A 21,874-nucleotide genomic window follows, 5' to 3' on the forward strand; every position below is an offset into this window, starting at 1 on the left:
GAGGGAGGCAAGTATTAAGAGAATTAGAGATTAAAGAATCAGAGGTGTATCAGTTGTTGATTGCGTAAGATATTAAAAAGGAGGTGGGAATGTTTAAATTTATTTTTTTGTTTAAAACTAAGTGATCAATGAAACTGTTAGAGTAGATATAACTCTCAAAGCATCACTGATATATTGTATGCTGAAATAATTAAGGAAAAATAAACCAGGACAGTTCAAATATAACTTTTTGCCACTTCATGTCAAGTGATGAAAATCATCTATCACCTAGTGGCGACTGGTAACAAAGAGGCTCTGCCTTTCCTCTGAGAACTTGTGGATGACATGCCTCACCTCCTACCTACATCGGTTCCTTCCAAGATATTTTTCTAGTGTGATGGCTGAAGGATGCTAAGAACAAGATGGAGTCAGTCTGCATCAGAATTCACTGATGTTTGAATATAAGCTCAATTGTGGTGACCAGAAATCAAACCATTACATCTCAAAAAAAGCCTCGATACTCCTTCTGAAATTACGTCTCATCATTTCATAGATCCTTTATATGCCAAGCTATCCCATCTAGTGGCTTGCACCTACCCAAATTTTGCAGCACTCTTACCATTATGACTTGTTGGTTTAGTTGCTTTCCACAAATCTATTCTAACAGTTTCATCTAAGACCACTTGGCTTTAAGCAAAAAATAAATAAATTATATACAATAATGCAAATTACAAGGAATACAGATTCAATGACTCATTTGAGATGGGTGCACCGTCTGAGTTTATTAGTGATCTCCATTTCCTCTATTCCTACAAATATACGACTGTCAGCAGTATATATGCAAGAAGGGAGAAAATGGAGGATGACCAACTGCACTCAACAATGGAAATATCTATAAGATAAATAGATAATCTCCACACTGCTTCCAAATGCTGAGCATTACCATGCCTGATTTCCTCTTACTGTATACCAGGCGGTGACCATTCATGTAGACTCAACTAAGAAGAGATACATGCTGAACTACAAAGTAGAAAATTATGTCAAATTTACAAAATAGTCTGAAGGAATGGCATGGTGTCCATCTACTGGAACAGAAAAGGAGTCTGTGACTTATGGACAACAGTCAAGAGGTGCGCTTAGTAAAGAAGTATCTGATTACATCCCAGAGTAAGAAAAATAAACTGTGGAAGTTAAATGGATAAATGACTCTCAGGAGAAGACCGATAAGCAAATTCATATGGAGTACAAAGAATATTAGGCTAACACTAATGCTGTTAACAATGTTGTTAACAGCATTAGACCAAAACCTGGCTAATAATATGACTCACATGAGTTCCAGCTACCTATAAAGAACAGTTCTATCTTTAATACAGTTACACACACAGTAATCTCTCAACTATCCAATCATGTCAGAGAAGTCAGTTTTCCGATCAGATAATTGTAGATACAACAACTAACTGAAGATACATCATGTGACTATACCTTCAGTAGCCGAAGAAAATCAAAATAAAAACTCTCCAACATGGTATATCAGAGCAAACAGAAGCATAAATGTTACCTCTGGAATCAAAAAAAAAAGTCAAACAGTGGATATTGGAGAAACTGAGGTGAGAAGTACTTGATGGAATCTGATTTTCCATTAGGAAACATAAGTGTGATTTTGCAAATCAGGGATGGAAAATATGAATGAATAGCATAAAAGTTGGGGCCTGCTTTTTTTTTGTTATTCATGCATTCACTTCCCTCGTGGGTGCCTGCACACAAGCACAATTTTGGGATGATGATGATGCATAGAAATTTGGAGGTTCAAAGTTTGCAAAGACCACCACAAGGTTGCTCAATACTGAGAAGAATGGTGGCTCCATTGTATAAAGCTCTGATCAGACACACAGCTAATTACTGTCCTCAGATCTGTTCAATGTTAAATTATAAAATTATTGAGATGAACATATCAAAAAAACCTGTGCCTGACTTGTAAACAACATTCAACTCGCTCATTACAAGATTACTGCCACCATAGAGAATACAGAAGTGAATAACAAAACTGATATCAAGAGTACCGAACACTGTTTATGAGGATTGTCCTCGGTCTATCTTCACCAGTTTTGAGCATAAAACACAGGCACATAATCTGCAATGTGGTGGAGAGAAGACAAAATTATGTTTGCAACATTTAAGCTGTTGAGATGTATTTAATGAATTAAAATTGGAGAGAGTTTTCATATGGCTGAATAAGAAGGAACAAAGACAAGAGGCATCCCTAGAAGTCGAAAAAGGATGTGGAAAGAAGTTTTTTGTATGAAGAATGGTAGGAGTGTGGTGAGAGAATGTAGATAGTGAATGAGTTTTAGAAATAGTTGACAATATTGTGGTGTCTAAAGTGGACCTCCCACAATAAGTCATGACTCATGGAAGTCCAGAATAATATTAATAACATTCAGTGATAAAAACCATGCAACATTTCGTTTAAAACACAACCCTAATAAATTCTTAAACCTGGAAAGTTTCACAAACATTAATGATGTGGTAAGATTCTAACCTATATACAAACATCATTGGAAAAGCTGAAGGTTGACCCACTCATAATTAATTAACCATTTGTTTAAAATAAATATGCCACATGCTCTGCAAAGTTTGCCTTTGAAGATTTTCTTAATCATTCCTCAAATACATGCATACATGTCATTCTATGAGCCCTTACAATTATCTGGAATCAAACATCTAAGCAAGGATTTTAAATTGTCACGAATCCATTATAAACTTTTACGTATGCATATTTAATGATGATTTCAGATAATGCAATATCACCTATTTTCTTTAGATGGTTTTCAACATAAGAGATTTGTAATGAATGTTTTTCAGCTGATTTTAGAGTTGGTCTATCTTTGGAATAAGCAAACAGGATTTTAACTCTTAGAAAAACTTTGGTTTTATATTTTGTAACTCAGCAAAACTGACAATAGACAGATGCACACACAAGTATACAAATAAATATTAGAGTTAGGAATACCAGCTCTTATTTAGCACATCAAGGGAATGCACTCAACCTTGCTGAGAATAAGTGCATTCCTTAGTGAGAGGAGTAGACCTTGCTTACTGATTTCCAAAAAGTTAGTACTAAAAAAGTGCAACTAACTCCCTTCGGGGGAATATGTGAAATGCATTGCATTCCCAAATCATTTATTTCCATATTCTTTTCTCCATTTCTAATTTTTTTCATCACAACAAAATTGCAATATCTTACATTGTGATATGATAGAGATATCTAAGTTAGTGAAAGGATTTTATCAGATCAATAGAGGGGGGGGGGGATTATAAAAAGTGTAGCAGGTGAAAGGAGAAGAAAAAGAGGCCATTCCATTTTGCCATGATACCGCATGGAATTCTAATCAATAAACTACAGCAAGTGGGGATGGATATAAAGTTGGCAAAGTGGATAAGGTTATGGAGAGATGCCAGACAATAGTTTGTTCAGTAAAGCCCAGTAGAAGGCCTATGACTGTGGCATGCCAAAGGGCTCTGTTCTTGGGACACTACTATTTAATTTGCACATTAATGAAATGATCTGAGAAGAACTATTCAGCTGTTTGCCAATGACACAAAATTGGAAAGAGCAATAGTCAATAAAAGATGTTAAAATTTTGCAGGATGATTTAAATAGACTGGCAGTATAGGCAAAGAAGAATGGATGTTAGTTTAATGTAGCAAAGTGTAAGGTTATGCATTTTGGGATGAATACCAGCTGTGTATCATACCGATGATACTATACTCCAGGAAATGGATGAGGCCAAGGATTTGGGAGTTGAAGTTTAGAGAGCATATTGCAAACCTGGCTAAAACTACTCATTGAATTATTTGATTAATGAAGATCTGATGAGAAGAAATAAGAAGATTATTATACCACTTTATAGGATCTTGGTAAGAACTAATCTTGACTACTGTGCACAAATCTAGTCACCTGGGTTTCTTGGGGATGAGGAGGGGGTGGAGAAAATCCAGAGGTGAATGATCAAGATGGTGGCAGGTCTATGGAATGTACCTTGGATAGGTCGAACATTCATGGGTTACAGAAATTAGTTGACAAGTGGAAAAGGATTGACATGACTGAAACATACTGAAGAGTTCTCACAGGATCAAATAGAGAAATTTTTCAGAAAAGATCTGGTGGTGAGAGAACTAGGCACCATCTTTGGAAGTTGAACAAGAGTATAGTTAGCAAGGGTGTGTGTGAGGACTAGATTTTTTGCTTGGAGAGTGGTGAATAAGTGTAACAGGTTGCCAGAATCTGTTCTTGACTGTGCTTGGCATAATGTTTAGGGCCTCCTTCAATGAGTCTACAGACTCCATGGAGTTGGCCATATAATAATAATCCCTAGAAGTTGTGTAAGGGTGTGTTGGTGAAGAAAGGTTATGAGGAGTACATTAGTTACACAGAGAACTGTGGGTGAATGGATCATTAAATAGACTGCCAGTCTATTTAAATCATCCTGCAAAATTTTAACATCTTTTATTTGACTATTGCTATATCCAATTTTGTGTCATTGGCAAACAGCTGAATAGTTCCTCTCAGATGTTTCAGTCATGTCAATCCTTTTACGGTGCATTACCAGAATGCACTGTAAATGCAAAAAGTGTTAATGATTTTAAGGTAATGCTGTCAGATGAGTAAATTTCCTACATCATGAAAGGTGGTGCAATAATAATTTTCTTGTTATGTTCCAACAGTACATTCCAGGAACTTTATTAATATCATTAGCATTTAATCATACTTCAAGAAGAAAAGGCTTATCATGGGAGGTTTGTCTAAAATTTCACAATGTCTGCCATGCCACCTTAAATTCATTCCCAGTCCTACATCCAGCCCACATGCTATGCAATGAATCTCAATCACCTACATTGTCAATACAAAAATCTTACTCCTCACTTCCATGCTATTCATATCATTATTAGAATTTTAATAAATGGCTTTATCCATCATAAAAACTCATCTAGAATCCATGTAAGTAATCTCTTTTAGAATTATTTCAATCAGATATCATCCTTGCCACATTAGGCCTTATAGATTACAGGTGGATGTTCCAACAATTCATAGTGCAGATCCCTTAATTTTCCCATTGCCACAACACCTGTGTTCAGGTGCACTGTCCTGATGAAAGATGATTTTTTCTTCCACAAAATGGGTCTTTTCTCATTATTTTTTCGTCTAGTCTGGTTAAAAGATTGGAATAATATTCCCTGGTTATTGTTTTACCCTTCTCAAGATAATTAATAAACAAAATGCCTTTAGCATCCCAACTTCTTCCTATGAGTTATCTGAAGCAAAAGGTGTACGTGAACAAGCCCCAGACAATCTAACAGTAGAAGGAGAACGTTCGTGCAGAAATTGCAATATCTGCAATTCTTCCTATGGGTTATCTGAAGGAAAAGGCATATGTGAACAAGCCTCAGACAATCCAACAGCAGAAGGAGAACATTTGTCCAGAAATTAGAGCACTATAACCAGAAACATTAACAGCTCTCATCACTTTTTGAAGCCAAAAATGAAAATAATTAATAAATAAAAAAAGTTATTAAATGTTTAAACCTCTTCGTGACTTATTGGCCACCCAGTATATATGTCTGTGTATTTAATTACACACACACACACACACATATATATATATATATTATAAAAAAAATAGATGGGGGAGATGAGGAAAGGAAATCACACTAATGGTTGTCATTTATGAGGATGAGATTCTCCCAAATCTTGGAAATGGACAGACAGTCATTCCAATTTAAGTGTGAGTGATACAGAAGAGTGTGTGTGCAGCTTCACTTATTTAAAGAGTGTGCAGCTTCAGCACACTCTTTAAATAAATGCTCATATCTAAACTAGCACCAATATAACAGGCATTGTAGCAGAGGATATGATTGTTGGGGTCCACATGATGCTGCACAAGGCAAGATTTTTCATGTTTATTGTTACTGATATTAGACTGGTGTTCTTGTACTCGTTTTTCGACAGAACGTCGAAAGTACAAGCAGAGGCATTCACACTAAACCAGACAAACACCAGAGAGAAGGAGAGAGGAGGCTGTTTATCTTTCACAGATGGTAACCAGCAGATTTTTTTTGATAGGCAAGAATGTAGAGCCTAAATAAATAGATAGTATGCTATGTAGTAAACATAATTTTCTGGCAACTCATCTGAAGAGTGATAATGTTGATTCGTTAATTCACATTACAGCTTTCCCATAAACTTTGCATCACAAAGGTCAAAAACCTGCAGACAGAGGGTGGTATACAGCAGCTGTTCCATGGCATAAACTTACACACTACAGTTGTGGAAGCTATAAACACTAAGAGACCACACTAATGCAAGATTTTTTTTTTTTCAGCACTCTCCTGTCCCTTTCCATCAGTTCATGTGGGCTGCCTGTTCAATAAGTTTTCTTATTTTTTGTATTTGCTATCTTCTAAAGATGAAAGCCACCATTGATCCCACATGTGTTTTAACTGTGCAATCTCAGAAATGATTGATGACCAATGTGGCAGCCTGGAATAAACTTTGGAGAAGTCAGTTAAGTTAACTTTAAATATCCATTTTACTTCCAGCACTGTAAGTATTGGAATTACCTACAATAATTGCAAGTAATTCCAATTACTTACAATTGGAAGTAATTGTAAGTTACAATTACTTTCAATTAATTGGTAAGTAATTAACTGGACTGCATACATCTTTGCCTTTATACCTGGCTGTGGCAGATGATCTGTCACTGGCAAACAATATTCAAGAAAAATTGTGGCAGTGTATAATTTTTTTGACAGCATACTTCCAATGGATATTTTATATTTCCTAAGTACTTCATAATGATAGGAGTGAACCAATTACAACATTAGTCCATTAAGCACTAATATAATTTACAAGTACTTGTGGTAGAACAACAGCATTTTGAATTGCAGTTTGAGGCAGTGTTTGTGATACTTGAACTTCAACATACTGTTTACTATCATCCCAAGATATCTTCTACGCTCTCTTCTGCTTTTTTTTTAACATGATTAAAATTCTGAATTATAAAATGCAAATCATTCACTTAGAATGAATCGACATCCCTACTCTGCCAGGTTTGGATCTGCATACTATTCAAATATTGTTGATGTATTTCCCCGGTAACGCTCAATATCTTTGCATCATCTGTAAACTAAATATCCTACCAAACTATTCACTATATCATTAATATACAAATTAAACAACAGCAGATCAAGGATAATGCTTTCCTGAATCCCACTCATAGAATGCTGTCTATGACATATTTTGATATGCATGACATTTTCAAAATTGAGTTTTTGAATTACCTTGCTCTCAGCCCTAGCTGGTAACGCACTGAAATTACATACTACTACAGCATAAATTTCAGCGGACATGTGGATCAAAGATCAAAGTTCATTTTATGTAGGTTCAGTATCTTTTCACATGTTTCTAAATTACAAAATATGATAGAGAATCTGCATGTCAAAATTTTATGTGAACACCGTCGCAGTAAATCACTTTTCCAATTGATTTTAACTCTTCCTATTGAATATGTTTGTCTACCTTCTTCTGCATAAATCTCGATCAAATAAAAGTAAAAATCAAATCACTAACTTTAAATCAACCAAAAACAGAAAACTGATAAGTTGTATTAGAGTATTTCGACAACATATTACTTACTTGCAACTGAAAGTTTCAATACGCAGACAACAGCTGAAAATGTCACAACAATGCACGTGGGCATGAAATGCATCAGTAGGTCCATTTCCATATGTGTACATTTAATGAATCAAGAAAACCTGATAAACGTTAGGAAGAATCGTTAGTTTCATCATCGCAGGATTTAATAAACGAGTAAGCCTCTTCCAACAAAAATCAATTTTTGCATTGACACACGGCTGTCGTGTTTGTCAAACGTTCTACGCATGCGTGTGAATGAAGCACCGAAGCAGAACTTAATCTTGCTAGGACGTTTGCGTATTGCTAGGAGGGAACGGAAGTATTTGTTTGCAAAAAGAGGAACGGGTTGTGTTGGTTATGCATACCTTTCATTTTTCATAGTGAAATTAATAAATACTTCTCCAGTATACTAATTTACACACAATGTGTTTACTGTAATTAACATATTTGTGTCAGTATTAGAAGAAATATAAGGTAATACTGTCATAATATTATTGGATAAATATTTCTTGAGTCCACGTATTTTAAAGTGGGAGTTTCATGTATAGTTGTTATATGTTAATTTTACTCGTTATTTTTACACTAAAATTTTGAACTCCAGTTTTTCTGTTAATGACAGATAGAAAACGATATTTCACATACAAATAAAAAGGGTGAACCGGTATTCTTCCAAGTAACATGAAAAATAAAGGATTATTTGGATTGGACGAAGAAGAGATGTTAGCTTTGACCATTCTCTTTACTGAGAGTCGTTTACTAGCTACTGTAATATGTAAACGTGACGTCACCAGTCATGTCAGTAGCCTCTCCTCCTTAGTAGTAGTAGTAGTATTATTATTATATAGGCAACTGCATGGAGGCCTTAGACTCATTGAACGAGGCCAAAACAGCGTGCCAATCACTGCAGTATCTATCATACTTTGCTTTGAACTCATTTACAGTCATGGTACCCACATAGTGACTAATTATAACAAAACTGTTTTTACCAAATAGTTATATCACATTAGATAATTACTGTATGATACTGAAAGAAGTTGAAGGACATTACAACATTGGTGGATTGAAATATAAAGTTGAGATGTATTGTAGCAGTGGTAAAGAAACCAGAAAATGCTGCAGTACTAAAAAGAATATTTTAACAGAGATAAGAGAGTAGTGGTTCCATTGTATAATGCACTGACCAGACTACATCTGGATTTCTCTTTAATGAGATCTGGTCATAAAAATCTGAACGGAATGAATCAACTCTAGAATGGGCACAAAAGTGGTCAACAAAGATGCAGAGTTGGATAGATAGAAGACCAAGGGGTAATATGATTGAGTTGTTGAGAGTATTCACCAAATGTACACTGGCAGAGTGTTATGTCAGAAGCCTTTCTTTAGTATAATGAAAATTATAACAAAATGGTTTTACTGAATAGTTATTTGATAATACAGTTTATTTTTGTATAGTAGACCTATGGAAAGGAAATTATAAGAGAGTGAGAAATAAATTTTTGCATGAGGAATGGAAGGAACATGAGAGACTTTGTGTTTAAAGCAGACCTTCCACAGTGAGTCTCATGACTGCATGGGATTCCCGAATGATTATAATAAAACTTGACAAACACTGTAAGTATAAGAGTAATCACATCAAATTATGATCAGGTGCATTGCTTCCTTATGTATATATTCTTCTTCTTCCTCCTCCTTAGTGTTCTGAACCCCTAAAGTTCTCTGCTGCAAGTGCCAACTTCTTCCATTTCTTTCTGTCTTGAGCTCTCAGTCCAGTCCAGGATTCCCATCTCAGCTTAGTCTTTTTGGATGTTATCCTCCCAGTGCTGTGGTCTTCCTCTAGGTTGCTTTCCATCTGTCATCATCTCTCCTCACCCTTTCTTTCCTCATATCCGAGTCATTTTAATCTGAATGCTCATATTTCATTAGCTGGAAGTGGAGATCTGTAGAGTTTATATAGCTCCTGATTATGCCTTTTCCATTCACCTCTTATTATCTCTTACAGGTCCATAGTCTAAGGATTTTATTTTCCAAGATCCACAAAGCTTTTGCATCTTGGTCTGTTATTCTCCTAGTTCCTGCTCCATACAGAACAAGTCTAATGGTTGTCTTGTATATTTCTGTTTTAACTCTGCTTGACAGAATTTCAGAAGATAGTAATTGGTGTAGTGAATGGTAAGCTCTATTGGTGGCATGTATTTATTTCTGTACTAATCTTATTATCTCGAGTAATTAGTATTCCAAGATATTTGAAGTAAGCAGCACTTTTAAATTCCAGGTTATCAGTGGTATACTGGTCATTTCACCCTTGAATGCGATTTTTATGTTTAAATATTCAATTTTATTCTAATTAATTTGTAATCCTAGTTTTTCTGGAGAAGGTTTGAGTTTTCTGAATGTTATTCTAATGTCTTCAGCATTTTCTCCAAGTAGGTATATGCTAATATTACTGTTCTGCTTGTTTCTTTTACAGTTTCTCAAATATAATTTTTTCAGAAGTTAAGAGGATAAAAGAATGGGCAAATGAGCATCACTCTTGCTTTAATATCAAAAAGTTCAGATCTATAGGTATTATTTCTGGGAAGATTCCCATGTTATTCTAAGTAAACATTATTTTTATGGCTATTTTGCCTATTTTTGTTTAGGAGTACCCCTTTTTATAATGTCATTGGCTGTTTACTTCAAATTTTAGGACATTACTTTTATATATGGAATATGGAGAATACATAGGAGGAATAATTCAGGCATACCTTTTGTAGGATGTTGCTGGGTATCTTCTTATTCAGCGGCATCCCGGCATATGGCGATATACATTAATCTGCTGTTAAAGGGGGGGGGTTGGTAATGTGGGGATAGAGAGACATGGGAGAATTATTGGTGAGGCAAGAGGTATGTGAACTTTTTAAAAAGTTCACATACCTCTTTTTGGTGTATCTGTGTTGTTTCCTGTTGGTCGGAGTTGGGACCTAATTTTTATGTTATGGAGCTTCCAACTCATTATGTAGGGTAAGTAAACGTTTATTGAGTTTTTGTCACATTTTATGGCTATTGTTTCCGATATTCTAAGCATTGTTTCGTTTTCTTGTATATCTATTATTATGGCCTTGTCGATTTGTGGGATATGTTTCTGTTCAAGGGCGTGGACTGCTAATAGTAGTCCATGCTCTTGAACACATACACCAAAGACAGAAACACCAAGCCAGCATGACATAGCCTCCACTTCCCCCCATGAGCTCCAAAGATGATGCACTGTTGAAACGGCTCATATCCCGTTACTCCCACCCCTGATCCTCTCATATCATATCCTTCTCCTTCCCCAAAAAAATTTCTATTGTCACCCCTGTCCCAAAGTATTCTCTGCCACCTTTAATAATAATAACATTGTCCTACAAAAAAAGAAACCGGGTTTTTCAAAAATTTCACATACCTCTTGCCTCACCAATAATTCTCCTACATCTCTCTACCTGCCACATTTCCAATCCCCCCTTCCTTTTAATCATACTTCCTTCCCTTAACAGCAGATGAATGTGTATCGCCTTATGTTGGGATGCTGCTGAATAAGAAGACAGCCAGCAACTTCCTACAAAGGTATGTCTGAATTATTCTTTCTATGTATTCTCCATATTCTGTATATATAAAACATCAGTAATGCCCTAAAATTTGAGTAAAAAAGCAATCACATTATAAAAAGGAGTATTCCTAAACAAAAATAGGCTCAATAGCCTTATTTTTATGTTCAGATCTAATTCCATTAGCCAGTACCATTCTTCAACTATCAATGGTACAAATTTTGATTAAACATATTATGTTATGCAGGGCCGGTTTTATCATTAGGCGAACCTAGGCAATCGCCTAGGGGTGCCAAGACTTCGGGGCACCAGATTTTGCTACATAGTTTGGGGAAAAATTTCAACCTTCGAAAAAAATTAGTAAAACCTCGATTAATAATAAAAAACTGAAATAAGTCAAGCTGTCCTGGTGCTTGCTGATGATCCTACATTATTTTTGCCTTTCTCTATTTCTTCCACTCCTTAGCCCTTTGTATACTTAACCTCAAGTGCAGAGATTTTTATCTATAGAGCATGAAATTGCATCTACAATCAATATGGATGAATTACTTCAAAACTTTGTCAAAGCAAAAGCCCGAAAGACTAATTTTTCATAATTTTTGTATTTAAGATGTAATAATTTTCTTGCTATACAGATATTAGTAGTAATTATATATGTATACAAATGTATTGGTTTTGATTAATAAATTTCTTTAATGTTCATAATGATATTATTTTTTATAAATATCCACATGTGTAGGTGTACGTGTGCTTCTATGAGTATGACAAAATATATATAGAGAGAGAGACAATGTATAGGGGCACCTAAATTTTCTTTGCCTAGGAGCATCAGATACTCTCAAACTGGCCTTGATGTTATGAGATATTCCCAGTTCATCCAATACTTCTCAAAGGCATTCTCTATTAATACTGTCATATGCATTTCTAAAATATATAAATAAAATATGGACCTGCTGATTATATTTCCATTTTTTTCCTAGTATCTGTCTTAGTGTAAAAATCTGGTCAAGTGTCAACCTGTTTCTTTGGAATGCTGCTTGATATTCACCTATATTTTCTTCAGCATAAGGTAAGATTCTTTTTAGTATAATATTGGGTAAAATTTTGTAGCCTGCTGACAGGAGTGATATCCCTCTAATTTTTCACATTTATTTTTGTTTTTTTATATATGATTAGCGATTCTTTCCATTCTGAGGGCATGTCTTCTTTTACCCATATTAAATTTACTATTTTATGTATATGAGTGGCTAATTTACTTTCACCATATTTAATTTGAGATTGGCTACTATTTTATTAGTATGTGGTGAATTTTTGTCTTTGAACTTCCTTCTACTTCAGCTAGGTTTAAATATTTCTGGGTGACAAGTATAAGTACAGTTCCCTCAATGTGATGTGCAGCTTTTAATCTTTGTATCCCCCAAATGTATTCCTTTACATTTCTCCATACTGAGAACCTATTTAAATCATCCTGCAATCTCTCCACATTGCCTTCATTTCACTATTTTTTGATTGATTCTCTTCCATCAAGATGGGTTGAGTACTTCATGAGTCCATCTTCTCTACTCTTCTCTTAATAAAGTCTTTCTTGAAAGATCTTGAAGGCTGTTGAACTTAGCAGCTTTCTTAATATTGGTGATCCAGCTTATCCTTGGTCTGCTCCTTGTCTGTTTGGTAGGTTTCAGTCCCTATAGGACAATGTAAGGTAATCTCTGTTGATTCATTCTGTTTACATGCCCATACCATTTTAATCTGTTTTTATTTAGTTTGTTTAATATTGGCTTAAGAAAGCCAATCCCAGGTGTTTACAAAATTCAGTGCACCTGTAGCCTACCCTACATAGGAGAAAACAGGGCCCATCTCAATAAAAAAAGATGAACATAAACACCACATTAAATTCCTCCACTGTGGTAAAACATAGTGGAGGAATTTAATTGCTAACCTGTCAGATCATGCACTTCAAACATGTTATAGAATCAACTGAAATGCCACCAATTTCCTACACCACACCAAAACCTGGTTTGAAAGAAAGTTCAAGGACACTTGTGAGATGCTGAAACATCATCTAAATCTCAACAAGAATGATGGATTGATGATTCCAAGAATCTGGAGGACCCATCTGCAACCTATATATAGCATCTAGAACATGACAGCAGAACCCCAATGCAAGAAAAATCTTAATACAAGAGATTATGGAGATGTGTTAATGTAGTTCTGCTATAAAACTTTATTTTTATTTAATAATTTTTTATCATCTGTATATTATTATATTTATATGTATAAAAAAATTATTTTTATTTTGCTAATTTATTTATGTATATATTTTATTTTTTATTATTATTATTTTATTTATTTTATTTTTTTCAGCAGGGGTCATGCTAGGGTAAATGATTAATAAAGCATTTAGATTTATCTTACTTTTGTGTAGTGCCACGTAGCTTCTGTCATGTGCAATGTTTTCCTGATGATGACCTCGATACAGAAGTTGAAACAAAACATCAAGTGTTATTTTCATAATTATAAGTAAATTAATTACTCTAACATGCGTGCTTTTGTCTCCATAAATTCTTCATAATGAATAGAGATTAAATTTGATTTCCTGGTGAAGTTTTTTTTTAAATATCTTCAGTCACATCAAACCCCTGAAATAGTAATATGGTATGCAAACGTCAAATGCTCATCAAAATTACTATTCAAAACTCGTTTAGTGGAAATACATATCTATAGATAATAAATACTAACAATATTTATTTAATTCTGAATCATTGCACCAGTATTTAATCTTGGTCACCAAGAAATACACTAAGCATACACACAAGTAGGCATGACAATCTTCATAAATTTGGTTCCCTCACTTCACCAAAAATCTGGGAGGCCATCATTGTAAGACTATCAGCAAGTTTACATCATGGAACCCATAGAGGGTATCAATTTGGACTGTAGGATCCTGCCATTCACACTCATTCTGTGTGCTTTCTTGCTAATATGCATATGCTTTGTATATTTCTTTGTGCCCATGGAGATGCATTGCTAACCAAGGCAAAATATTGGATTTCATATTGAAAAGAATAACATGTAAGGAAGTTTTAAAGTGAATAAAAGTTGACCAGCTCTCAGATATGAACTGTAGAATAAAATACACAAAGATTATTGAAGAAAAAATGAAAGAGTTTGAGAACAGGAACCAAACCTTGGAGATTCAGTGGGCAAGCCTTGAAGAAAACCCTGATTGATTCAGCCAGAGAGACATGTGGTGAAGTTGTCTGCAAGGATAGAAAAATCAAAACTCCATGGTGGCCAGACTAAGTTAAAGAGGCAGTGAAGGAAAAGAAGAAAGCATATCAAAAGTTCCTGGCAAATAAGTCAGCTTTTGATCTTAGAGAATACAGAGACAAATGCAAGAAAGCTAAGCACTGAGTAAAACTAGCTAAACAAAAGTCATGGGAGGACTTTGGCAAGAACATAGAAAATAAATATCAAGAAGTGGTAAGATATTCTGGAGGTTGTTGAAGAAGCTTAGAAATGAAGGAAAGAGTTCTGTAAAAGGAGTTAAAGATGATAAAGGTGACATGAAAATGGGAGAAAAAGATATCCTTAAAGTGTGGAGTAATTACTTTGAAAAATTGCTACATAAAACAAGCAGTGGTAGCACAGTGGTAAAAAACACTCAACAAGCATACAGTCAGGAATACATATCCATACTTGAAGTAGAAAAAGCCATCAAAGGCTTGAAATGTGGAAAGGCAGCAGGAGTAGATGATGTTTGACCAGAAATGCATGGTGGTATAAAAGTCTTATAGTGGCTGCAATGCAAGTTCAGAAGGCTTGGACAGAGAGACGAATTCCTGATTATTGGAGTAGAGCTCTCATAGTACCCATATATAAAAAGGGAAATAAAACTGAATGTGAGAATTACAGAGGTATTTACCTACTAATTGTCCTTGGTAAGATTTATGCAAGTATACTTGAGAAACGGTTGAGAAGAATTGTGGAAGAAAATCTTGGTGAAGAACAAGCTGAATTCAGGACAAATAGAGGCTGTCAGGATCAGATCTTCACTTTATGACAAATAGTTGAGAAATCATCGGAATATAAGAAAGATCTCTATTTAAGTTTTGTCGATCTGGAAAAGGCATATGACAAGGTGCCAAGAGAGAAGCTATTTAATATGCTACAGTTATATGGTGTCAATGGGGCATTATATCAAGTAATACTTAGTCTTTATTGATTTGTAAGTCAACAGTTAGAATTGAAGGAAGTACAGGAAGATGGTTTAATGTTAAATCTGGTGTGAGACAAGGATGTACATTATCCCCTTTGTTATTCATTATCTATATGGAGCACATTATGAAGGAAAGTGGTATTAAACATGATATCAAAATTGGAGATGTTGGTATGCTCTTTGCTTTATGTGAACGATGTTATACTTCTAAATAAATCTGCTACAAGTCTGCAAGATTCCCTTACTAAATCGAATAACTGTTGTAGTAGATATGGTATGAAGGTCAGCAATAAAAAGACAAAGAAATCGGCAGAATCGTTGAAAGTGACAACTGAGTTGTGAATGGAGAATCTGTGGAACAAGTAAAAGATTTCAGCTACTTAGGCACTATTTTTAGTGAAGATGGTAAACTAAATATGGAAATAGACAACAGAATCAACAAAGCTGGTATGGTAGGAAGTCAATTGAATAAATTCATATGGAATAAGAGAGAAATTAGTTGAAACATAAATTAGCTGTATACAAGACAGTGTTCAAACCAGTTTTAAGTTATGGATCTGAGAGCTGGGTTAGAAATAAAACACTTGACCATAGACTAGAGACTGCCGATATGAGAGTCCTGAGAAAGATTAGAAGCATGAACAGATGGCAACAATGGCAATATCATATTAAAAACGAGGATATTAGGAAAGAAATTGACATTGTTAGCATCCAGGAATGTGTTAGCAGAGCTAATCTCAAATGGTATGGTCACTCAAACAGAATGTGCGAGGAAAGATTAGCAAAACAAGTGTTTTTTCTGCCAAGTTGGCAGGAAAACGACCCAGAGGAAGACCAAGATATTGGTGGATTGATATGGTACAAAGTGCGTTAAACGATAGAAATATAAGATCTGGTAATGTTGGAGTCTTGACAATTAACAGACTGATTTGGAGGAAAATTGTAGATCGGAAGTTATTAATGATGTAAATTTTATATTTAGTACTATCATATCCTGTATACCCCTTGAGGGTACATGGCAGGAATTTGATGATGATGATGATTCACTGAACATAAGCAGTAGTGATATCGACATCTAAGCATTTATTACTAGTGAAAAGTTTTATATTGTACTATTTTTTGAAACAATTCAAAGATACTATGTTTTCATCCATTCCCCCTCAATCATCTCTTTCGTATCATTATGTAGATGATGTTTTTGCCATTTGGTCACATACTGAAGATGAGCTTTTCACCTTTCTACAACAGATAAATAGCCTTCATCCTCATATCCAATTCACTATGGAAAAGGAAAATTCTGGTATTTTACCATTTTTGGACATCCTGCTTACTCGAACTTCCTCTGGTACCTTATCTACAAGCGTCTTTCGAAAGCCTACATTTACTGGCAGATACATTCATAAAAAGTCTGCTCACCATACGTCTCAAAAAATTTGGCATTCTTAAATCTCTAATTAATAGGGCACATAAAGTTTGCTCTTCCCCAGAAATCTTACAACAAGAACTTTCCATCATTAAAAAGTTAATTGAATCTTATGTTCCAGTACTTAAGGTTTCTTCAACAGTTCGCCGAGTTCCAATCTCCTACATTCCAGGAATCTCAGAACCTATAGGTAGAATTTTAAAATAGCACCAATTGATTCCCACGTATATTCCTATCAACAAAATTTCTTCCTTATTGCCTTTTACAAAAGATAAACTGTCATTTCTGTCTTTGGCTGGCATTTACCAAATACCATGTGAATGCGATGTTTCTTATTTTGGACAAACTGGCCGTTCTGTGGAAAAAAGAATTAAAGAACTTCAATATTATATTGATTACAACGAACCTCAGAAGTCTGGTCTAGCACAACACAGTATTAGCACTACCCATAATATTCAGTGGGATAAAGCTATTCTCCTTCATAGATGCAGGTTCAAATATGAACATCTCTTTGAAGAAAGTTGTGAAGCTATTTTACACCGACCGAATTTAAATCAAAATGATTGCATCTCTTTCTTTCTCTCTCGAAGATCTGGGAGACTTTTATTTTATGTAATTATTAAAAACCAGTTATCTTAAATATTAATTATTTATTAATTTCCTTCATTTCCTAGCTCGCGACAACATTGTATTTTAATAGGTGATCCACCGAATATTCGTTACTTGTATTCCATTCCTATCTGTTTGTAACATTGAAGATATACTATTAGTTTTAGTATGAAATATCTGTATCTTATTTATTAATTAAAGTTATTACTGTGGACTTACGTGTTATTTATTAATTTTTATACTATGCCACAGGTACCTCTAAAAATGGGGTTCTCTTTGATAAACCAGTCTGGTTTTTGTTAGTGGAAGACGTGCCTAAATTTAGCCAGGTAAGGACATTGCTTTGCAGTAAATGATCATCTTTAAGGATAGGGCAGAGGATGGACTTGCTTGTGGAGGGATTGCTAACCTTACTAGCGACCATTTCAACAATTGTTTTCACCTCCATATTACAATTGCGCTATTTTCACTTTGGTTTGAATCCTGTCCAGAATGCAGTGTGGCATTATAAGATCTTTTTTCAGCTGCCAGTGAGTTAGCCATCATGTACAAGTGTTTTGTTTTTTTTCTTTACTCTAAACTCCACTTTTTCATCCTGAAACAGACAATTATTAGAACATACATAATCTGCATGGCCTCATAGCATTATTTACTTTAGCCATAATCCAAACCAAGCCACTCATCTTTATAAAAGGCCTCTTATTGCTGTATGGTCCATTCATCTGCTACTTGATGTCAATATATCATGGAGAGATTATCTCATTTTACGGTTGCCACCACCGCTCTTGATTTGGGAAATTTAAATGTTATAAACATTGTGGAATAGTTCATACTTGCTAATAGTGACCTTTCCCAGTGTTAATTATTGGAAACAACACTCTTTTTCTATTATGTACATGTACACATTCTACTTTGATCTACCTACTCTCCATGCCTGTGTCCCTGCTGTTTTGGGGATAGTTATGTCGAGGATGACCCACATGGTAGTAATCACTTTTTTTGTGATATCCATCCTTGTAGTTTGATTTGGATTTTGGAATTTGATTTTTGCTTTTTGAGTCATCAATGAACTATCAATGCTATAAATCATATGAGTCAATAATGATACAGACAATTCCTTGGTCGGAAAGACCAGTGTTTTCATCTTATCTGGGCCATAAAGTTTACTATTGTTATTATTCAGGCCTCCATGGAGTCAAGAAACTCATCGTGGGAGGTCCTTCTTAGGAAACACTAAGTCTGTCATACCACTCCTTGAATTTATTGGCTGTTCTCGCTCTCACCACTCTATCAGGCAATGCATTCCACGGTTCAACCATCCTCCATGCTAAGAAACCACTCCTCACCCTCTTGCTCACAACTTCCTTTTGTAACTTCCAGGGATGGCTCCTTGTTGGTCATTACTGGTATTCCACCAGGTGAAAGAACTCCCCAGTGTCAACCCTGTAACTGCCTCTCAACAGTTTAAAATTCTTGATTATATCACCTTTACTTCTTCTATTCACCAAACTGTGCAGTCCACATTCCCTCAGTCGATCCTCATAACAAACATTGTACGATCCTGAAACCATCTTTGTTATCTGCCTTTGTACCTTGTTTTCCACAGTTAATTTATCCCCTTCAAATCCTAGGGACCAAATTTGAGAACAATAGTCTAAGTGTGGTCTGATCAGGGTCTTATACAATGGAATGATAACTCTTTTATCTCTGCAGGTCAGTGTCCTTCTCAGTATTGCAGCAATCCTTTGGGTTGCTTTCATCATCTTTGCAATACACTCCCTGAATTTCAGTTTTCTATCAATCATCACTCCCAGATCTCTTGTCTCCCCTACTTCCTCCAATCGAGTATGCAGCCTCCCATCGATGGATCCCAAACTTCAAGACTTTACATTTTTCTGCATTAAACTGATATCCCCATTCCTTTGCCATCCATCTAGTTTATTCAAATCCTCTTGCAGGGCTGCCACATCTGCACTATTACTAATAACCCTTCCCAGCTTCACATCATCCGCAAACAACTGAATATGCCCTTGCAGTCCATTGACAATGTCATTGATATAAAAGATTACAGGTCCCAGTACTGAGCCCTGTGGGATCCCACTTGTAACCTTCTGCCTCATTGATATTGCCCTCACCATACACAACTCTCTAATACCTATCAGACTGCCAATCCTGAATCCAGACTAACCTGACATTTAAACCAATGCTGCAAGTTAAATATCAGCTTATCATGTGGCACTGTGTCAAATGCCTTTGCAAAATCCAAAAAAATGGCAATATATGCCTTTCCCTCAGCAACTGCTCTTGTCACTTTATTATAAAAGGCAATCATATTACTAAAACCAGAGTGCTCCTTAACAAATCCATGTTGATTCTTACAGATAACATTATCCTCATCTGCCCAACATTGTATATAGTCCCTCACTAATTTCTCTGAGACCTTAACAACTACTGATGACACACAAACTTGCCTATAATTAGACACTTCCAGTCCTACCGCCCTTATGCAACAACACTATCTTACCTTCCTTCCATTCCTTGGGTATCTTTCCCGCAGCCAGACTTTTATTGAACAGCCAGGTCAATGGAGCTGTCAGTTCTTTAGCACATTCTCTCAAAACCTGTGGTGAAATACCATCCAGTCCTACAGCTTTACTGACATCCAGAGTACTCGTTATTTGGAACACACTCCCCTCTTGCATCTCTAAACCCTGAACCTGCCCTATCCCTCTAGTATTAAAACCTTCTCCAGGATGAAATACTCCAATTAAGTGCTCATTGAACAACTCCACTATGTCCTCTGTATCAGTCACTCTGTTCCATTTTTATTCCACATTGTCATTCTTCAACAATCATTTCTCCTCCTTCTGGCCACATAGCTAAAATAATTCCCTAGTTTCTTTATATCTTAGTGCCAATCTCTTCTCATATTCCAGTTTTGCCTTCCTCACCATACTAGTCACTCTCCTGGCCTGCGTCTTATGTTATTCGTGCATCTGCTCTCTACCCCTCTCCTTATATCTCTTCCATAATCTCTTTTTCAACTGTACCCCCCCCCCCTGTTTGATATTGTTTGTCATTCACTTTACACCAAAGTGTGTCCTCTTCTTCACTCGTGGAATACAGCTTACTATTGCTGCTAACAAATATTCCTTCACAATTTTCCAAGCACTAATGTTATCCTGGCCTTCCAATTCTGTCCTCCATGAAACTGTCCCAAGTTGATATCTATCTAAGACTATTATAATCACCTGCCTTATAATTCCACATGCATTCCCTTTTCTTTGATATTCCTGTATGTCTGTTCATCTTCCAAGGCAAAACCACATGGTCACTCTCTCCAGCTGGTGGGAGAGATGTCATCTCAGTTATTATCAACTCTTCTGATGCTATGACCCAATCCAAAACTCTTGAGCCTCTTGTTGTCTAAGACATTTGTCCCTCAAGAATTCTAGAAATTCCACTCCCTTATTACTACATGGATTTTCTTCTTCCCAGCTTATACTGCTGTAGTTAAAATCTCAATTAACAATCATTCTTTTTGCACTTGCCAAACTCAACTGCCTAAACATCTCCTGGTCCATAGCAACACCCTACTAAATATCCTGTCTTGGCCACTTCTACTTCACACCATATTCTTTCAAAACCATTAGCGTCACTGCCTTCCAAAGCCTCCACTCTTAGAGGACATAAGTCATCACTTATCATAAACAGTACTCCACCACCACGTTTTCCTTTCCTATCCTGCCGAAAAATGCTGTTCCCTGCTACTTCAATTCCTGTTATTATATCATCTTCCATCAATCACATCTCCAAGATCCCAATAATCTTTGGCCAGGCTGATGCTATCCATGCCACCAATTTATCTCCTTTATTTCGGATACTTCTGGCATTAGTATAAAGCATAAAAATGTCACTGTTTCTATACCTATCATTATCCCCTCTAGACCCCACTGAACTCAGCGTTACCTGATGTTGTTCCCCTTTTCCCAATTAGTACATCTATTATTAAGATATTGCTGTATAAAATTTTTGCTAAAAATTATATCCATTTTACTTCTTTTTTTTTTTCGTATATATGCCTGTACAATAAATTTATGCTTAATAAACTGTATGTTATATATCTACTTTGCTGTTCTTATTTCAAAAACATTATCACACTAAGAAGTGAAAATATCATTAGCTTTCTTTTCATATCCTCTGGGATATGAAATTTGGTATCACCTCTTAGTCTAGCTTCCACTGAAGAGACCTCAATAAAGGTTGAAACTGGTCTGGGTAGTGACCTTCCCTTAATGTATAGCATTATACATGTCTGTAAGGAGATGTGCTTTGCATTATGGGATACTAAGGAAAGTGATCAGAACTTAGTCCACCTTTGTCACGAG

At 35.5% G+C, this 21,874-nt stretch overlaps 2 protein-coding genes across 6 annotated transcripts in view; one reads left to right on the forward strand and one right to left on the reverse strand.

Annotated features, from left to right (window-relative positions):
• The window catches only part of LOC150108644 (uncharacterized), a 53,570-nt gene extending 45,752 nt beyond the window's left edge, over nt 1-7,818 (reverse strand). The window contains exon 1 of the mRNA XM_090416102.1: nt 7,673-7,818. Coding sequence (XP_090272228.1) covers nt 7,673-7,763 — 91 coding nt within the window. The 5' untranslated portion in view covers nt 7,764-7,818. The remainder of the gene's footprint in view (nt 1-7,672) is intronic.
• A 192-nt stretch (nt 7,819-8,010) lies between these two features.
• Nucleotides 8,011-21,874, forward strand: part of LOC150108645 (plasminogen receptor (KT)) — a 155,502-nt gene continuing 141,638 nt past the window's right edge. For 2 of the 5 annotated variants that reach the window (XR_016550670.1, XM_090416104.1), the window contains exon 1: nt 8,018-8,146. The gene's annotated coding sequence lies outside the window, so the exon portion shown is untranslated. Of the gene's footprint in view, nt 8,147-9,152; nt 9,284-17,738; nt 17,816-21,874 lie in introns of those variants that run through there. The other 3 variants (XM_090416106.1, XM_090416105.1, XM_090416107.1) reach the window with 3 other exon arrangements.

This window comes from Typopeltis vanoorti, chromosome 3, assembly GCF_054136105.1.
Source record: "Typopeltis vanoorti isolate ZY-2024b chromosome 3, IOZ_Tvanoo_1.0, whole genome shotgun sequence".
NCBI classification, from domain to species: domain Eukaryota; kingdom Metazoa; phylum Arthropoda; class Arachnida; order Uropygi; family Thelyphonidae; genus Typopeltis; species Typopeltis vanoorti.